Source organism: Acanthaster planci, linkage group LG11 (genome assembly GCF_054643075.1).
Source record: "Acanthaster planci isolate LZ-2023a linkage group LG11, COTS_SCS, whole genome shotgun sequence".
Lineage (NCBI taxonomy): Eukaryota > Metazoa > Echinodermata > Asteroidea > Valvatida > Acanthasteridae > Acanthaster > Acanthaster planci.
Window position 1 is genome coordinate 11,625,725 of NC_141787.1, and position 5,969 is coordinate 11,631,693.

At 39.3% G+C, this 5,969-nt stretch overlaps 1 protein-coding gene across 1 annotated transcript; it reads left to right on the plus strand.

The window, feature by feature from the left end:
- Window positions 1–1,203: 1,203 nt before the first annotated feature.
- Window positions 1,204–4,841, plus strand: LOC147797469 (bublin coiled-coil protein-like). The gene is made up of 3 exons (XM_087143080.1): window positions 1,204–1,497; window positions 2,046–2,248; window positions 3,576–4,841. Exons 1-2 carry the CDS (start codon window positions 1,392–1,394, stop codon window positions 2,237–2,239), a joined length of 300 nt encoding a protein of 99 aa, XP_086999206.1. The 5' UTR covers window positions 1,204–1,391; the 3' UTR covers window positions 2,240–2,248; window positions 3,576–4,841.
- Window positions 4,842–5,969: the final 1,128 nt, after the last annotated feature.

The following is a 5,969-nucleotide window of genomic DNA, read 5'->3' on the forward strand; positions in this document are numbered from 1 at the left end:
GACGACCGTGATGCATGGTGCGCGCGTCGCTGCTGAAGGGATTCCTGACTAAGGAAGAGCAACGTAAATCCGACTTGATCCAAGTCTAACCTATGATTGATTTCACTGAAAAAAGCTCATCCCCCGAATCTAATAAATCGTCAGTCAGGGGTGAAATGGATTTTGATTCGGGTATGATTATGTATGAAAGGTTACTTTTTGAAGTCGGAACAACAAAGAAAGAATCCTGAACTGTGCTTCACCGCACTAAGTTTCCTGCGAAACGTAGTCCTTGTTCCCTCAACTAGCAATTTTTGAGCAGTTTTTTTTGTACCAAAGGGAGCTTTGTTGAGCCATGGGGTTTCATTGTACAAGTCTGAAATGAGATTATGTCCTACATGTATGTCTTGCATCTACATGTACATTATAGGGAAATCGCAAAATAACCATATTTGCCTCCCCCCCAAAGAAAATGCCAACGGAAACGAAAACATAAAAAAAATAATTAAAAAATGGATTCGCAGTAGCGAACTTAAATTGATGCCGGGTATTTTTTTTCTTTCCTTTGTTTTTAATTTCATGATTCTGTGATTTTATCCTTGAAGCAGTTAACTGTTAACCTTTATTTTTCGTGAGTCTGTCTCATTTTTGCAATACATGTAATGTAAATGTTTCAATCTTGCGTCTGATCTCTAGTCTGGTCCTGTGTTTGGTACCGTGTTTCAGTCTCGTGGTTGTTCTTATGTTAGGTCTCCTTGTCTGGTCTTGTGTTTGGTCTTTTGCGTAGTTCCTTGTGTTGCGTCTTCTTTGGTCTCCCATCTGGTCTCCTGTCTGGATAATCATTTGTTGGATTGCCTCTTATATTTGGGTATATATGTATTCCTAATTTATATTGGTGTTGTATATGCCCTGTTTTAATTTTATTTCTGTAGATATCATATTTTCAATTTCATATTATATTTTACATTTGTAGTATGTTAATCTGTGACATTTTCTACAAATGTAAATGGAAAGACCACATGACCTTTGGGTCACGATTTGTTGTTTCAATAAAATGAACGAATGGGAAACTTGCGGGGGTAGCGCCCCCCCCCCCCGGCTATGGACTGCAGTCTGCGCTTGCGCTAGCGTTAAGACGAAAACGAAGCTGGCTCGTTTTGTAACTGGCTAGTGTGTTGTCGTCTTACCCTTTATGAACACAAGAGGGGGCTGTAGCCTTAATAGCACATGACTCTAGTACACACTGTAATTAGGATTAAGTCATCGGTTTGGTCATGGTAATGTTTTTGTGCTTGTGGTTTTGATCATACAGCCTTTCAGGTGTCATAATTTTCGCCGCCTCGCTGGGTTAATTTTAATGTATATATACTGATAATCAGAACGTTCATCTGAAGCCCACAATCCACTTGAAAATGGGTGAATACGGAGAGGGACCCAATAAATCGGCGAACGATAACATGAAAAACGTCGATCCGTCAACACTAACAGCCCTGGCAGAAAATATTGAAGCCACTGAAGGTAGGTACATGTACATGTAAACCCTACATCGTACTTATAAATTGTGATACTATGTCTAGTTTCTGCAAGCAGGAGCTTAAAGGGAAACTGACTCTCTGCAAAAAATATTACAAGGTTGTTTTTGAGCAGTGTTGCCTTGGCTTTGTATTATAAGTTACCGGTAGCTACATCATCGTTGCCATTATAGTAGGCCCTATTCCTCTGTTGAGTTTGGACGAGTCGTCATACTAATGCTCCACGCCAGTACATATAGTAAGGTTGAAACATTTCTCGAAAATTCCAAAGACTCACCAATAATACCTCTATCATGTTCATGTACTCAGAGACATCGTATGGTCGTCATAGTTACTAGAGAAAGGGGCTGTTTGGCTTTTTTTGTGTGAACAAAAAATTGGCCCACAGAACTTTTATAAGACACATGATAATGAACACCATTGCTGCATCAGGATCACTGTATTTTGGTGCCCAATCATGATCGTTTAAAAAACAGTGCTCCCAAAACTTTTCCGCTCTGTCGGATGGTCTGGCGGTTTGCTCTTCCTCTACAGAATATGCAGCCTTGGAGCAGACACTGGACCAACTTGACTCTTGTCTGGACGATTTGGAGCAGAAGAACGACTCGCTGAATAGCAAACTCAAGGAACTGCTGGATTCAACGCTACAGATCCACCAAGAAATGACGGAACAGAGGCTGAAGGCAAACAAGGAAACAGACCAGGACAAGAGTAGTGCAGAGCACTGACACTACATGGTAATGATAATAACATCAACTCATAACACACCCTAATCTGACAACCCAATCAATTAAGCTCCTTTATTATCCCTGCTCGCTGGACCCATAAACATTCCTTAAACGGCTGCAGCTCCTTAGGGAATATCCATGTACATCTCAATAATACCGTTTCCTGGCTAAGTTGCTTCAATTGCATAAATCTGCTTTGCAAAATTGTGTTTCTGAAAGAGCCTGTAGGTTTATAGCCAAAAGTCACCTAGACACTCTGATAGCTTAAGTGTTGAATTTTAACCTTTTCCATTATGATGACTCGTAGTGCCCCCTGAAAACATTGTAAATAGGCATGATGTCACTTTCCTGTCAGAATGGAGAGGATCAATACCAGTACGTGAATTAAAAAGTGATCAAAATCACAACCGCAGTCCCTGTAACTCACATCCCCTTCCAAACTGCAGAGTCACATTTGAGATTAAAGGCACAGTCCCACATTTGCAGCTGTTTGTAAAGTAACTGATAAAACTGTTGTTGAAAGGCATATGTGTACAATGTACTTGGTTTAAAGATACATTTAGTCATGGGACGAAGCTACTAGTATGTGAGAAAACTCTTTCTGACAAGCTCTCATTTTGAAGAAAGCTATGACAGAAGGTCATTTCCAACACTGTGTCTCAACTTCCTCATTTTTTTGGAAATTGCCATCAGTTGTTTGTTTTTTAATTTGACAAAGTGCACATGATGTAGCTGCTCTTGGCTGAATGAGAGCATGTTCCATACGGTGTTTTAGGTTTGTCCATTCTGCAGCTTTTGATCTGAAATCGAGATCTTCGATTTTTCTCAGTGTATAGCGTTCTCTGAGCTCAGACTTCATACTTAATAAAGCACCTTTCTTTAGATTCATGTATTTCGCATTTTTGTTGCCTCAAATGAACATAATGCACAAATGATGGACTGTACGTTTAATTGCATCCTGCTATTACATGTGTAAATGCAACTTTGGATTGTTCAAAAGGATTATTAGATATGAATACTACAAGTGGATCTATCTGGAACATTGAAAGAGGATAGGAATTTTAGCGCAATTTAGATGAGATTTTTTTTAAAGATGCATGTCTTACTTCAAACTCTCTCCTGAATTTATTACGATACAGTAAATTTATTATTTTAAATTTTCTTGTTGTGAGTTGTCCGTGGTCCATGGGCACGTGATTTCATGGTTATATGTACCCCGCCCCCAGCAAACAAAAAAGAAGAAAAGGATTTCTTTGATGTCATGAAGTGAAATATAAGGGAAGAAAGAAAATTATTCCATCATCATCATATGGCTTTTACTCTGTTTGTCTTTCAGTGTTTGCAGGAGTCAAGTTGCCCTATTTGTCTGCACATCTACACAGGTGGTTTTCATCAAGGAAAATCCCTTCATTGATGAGGACTTCGATCAGAATTGCTTTCATGTTACTTGAAATATTTCAGCTCAACAGTACTTGCTGTGTTTGCAGGCATGACTATTCAAGCAACCAGAGAAGACTTCCCATAACCATCATTCTAAAAGAGATCTAATAGACCTAGTAAATTATGGGAAGAAGGGAGCCCTAGAGCAGTACAAAATGCTGTGGAAAGTTGTTCTATCCCGCATTATGTCAATGAGAGAAAATGAATTGTTTTACCTATTTTCAACTACATCTACAGTACATGTATAAGTACCGGTTCGTAAGTGACTTCGTCACAACCAAACGCGCCACAATTTGCAGGCTCTCATTGGACAATCGTTGAAGGTGCCTGTTAACTTCTGGTTCCATGTAAACGGCGATCAGTGCATAAAACCGTATGTGCAGGGCACGTGTGTATTTGGCGTGGTTTAAACTGAAGTGACGTCACACTTACGAACCGGATAATCATATCGCATGAGGCATCAAAGAGAGGCGTACTGTCACACCAAAGCTGCATGTACTTGGGCAGTGAAGTTGTACAATTTATTTCAAGACTCATCAGTTCATTATCAAAAAGTACAATATCAACACCATTTAATACTTTCTACCATAGAAACACCATTTCAATTTTTCTTGAATGGAAAAGCAATGTTGGTATTTTCAAAATCAAGCAAAACATGACATTCTATAAATATGAGGGCCATATTTTTTTGTGCCCCTGCTAGCATCTGATATAAACTTTTGGAAGTTAGAACACATTCTTCAATTTCCAAGAGTGATTAAGTAATGCCAATTACCTGCTTAACAGATAAAAATAGTTTGAAGTCAGTTTCAATGATATTAAAGTGTCAAATTGCACAGCCAGGTGAAACAAGGATAACAAAATAACACACTTTTGGACCTTTATTTATAGAATGACCCTAGTATACCTCATGGTCTTCAAGTACGTTACAAAATGCCTGTTTATCATCTCAAGTAAACTTGTTTGGTTGAATTGAAAAGTACTGTGTATGGTAGGTACGAGTAGTGTATAAGATATATATGGAGTATTGTTTCCATTATTTCAAATTATGTATATCAGTATCTTAAATTATATACCCATGTGCATTAAAAAGTACTGTTTTTGTGGTTGAGCATAATAAAGATTTAACTGAAGGTCACAGATTATGTCAGAGGACTATAAAGGTTATTCTTCCTCTAAATTTACATTTATTTATGGTTAAATGCAAATATTACGTCCAATGTGTTCATTGGTTTATTACCTGCTCAAAGCACAGAGGTGACGTGGTGAAATGTACAACCTCCAGGTTTTATCCTTCATGCCATAAAGTTGAAGATGGAGTCGTATTTGGGATGGAGATGCCATAGAGCATGGCAGAGATGGAGGGGGGTTACCAATACATATGATTCCCCCTCCCCCACTTTTCAAGTCAGTGACTGCACACCCTTAGCCTGCACCAGTGTACTCCGCACTTACTGGTGCCACAGTCTCACCTGGGATGGAGGCCATGCTGAACTTTCAGAAATCACCCCTCACGTGACAAGAAATCTCTGCCCATGCCTCAGAGTGAAATTTTAGAAACTGGTGCGTGTGACTACAGTGCCTTGTGGGGCACCAGAACAGGAAGCACCCCACAAGGAGCATTTGCTGTCCCTGTAGGGTACTTAAACGACACCTTACAAGAATTTCCTGAAATACTCAGCGGTTGCAAATTGAAGTATTTACACAAGGGCTGAAATATCAACCTAGGAAAGATAGTCTGGTTGAAGTGGGAGTGATTTGGAACTGCACATCTCACACTAATTGTTTAGTGCACAATAACAACAGAAATACCCCACAAGAATACAAATGTGAGGGGTGGGTGGTGTGGATGTGTGTACTAACCTTACATACTCAGTGTTGACTTGTGAACAAAAGACACCCTCACGATTCAGGAAGGGAAGATGTTCTGTAGACTTGCCCATGTCCACAAGACGTTTCCTTTTCACTGAATAAGAAGTTTAGAGGCATTTTGGGGTTAAGGTTATACAGTATGTTGTAAAAGGAAGAGCCTGAAATAGTCTAGGACACATTTTTTTAAAAACATGATTGGATGCTCCTGATATGTGCGGAATATGAATTAATAAGTATGTAATGATACAGACAAAATCATATTGCCCAAGTATGCCCACTTCGGAAGTTTCAGTCAGCATAGGGTCACCAAAATGGTTTTAGAAAAGTATGATTCTCTAGAGGACACTGAATATTTTCTTAGACCCATGGGTCAGGAGTGAATTGCACTCCTTAGGAAAACTACGTCAGAGAGGGGAGC

Coding starts and splice junctions, on each gene's coding strand:
- LOC147797469 (XM_087143080.1), top strand. CDS start 1,392: ATGGGTGAATACGGAGAGGGACCCAATAAATCGGCGAACGATAACATG. Junction 1,498..2,045: donor AAATATTGAAGCCACTGAAG/GTAGGTACATGT, acceptor CTTCCTCTACAG/AATATGCAGCCTTGGAGCAG.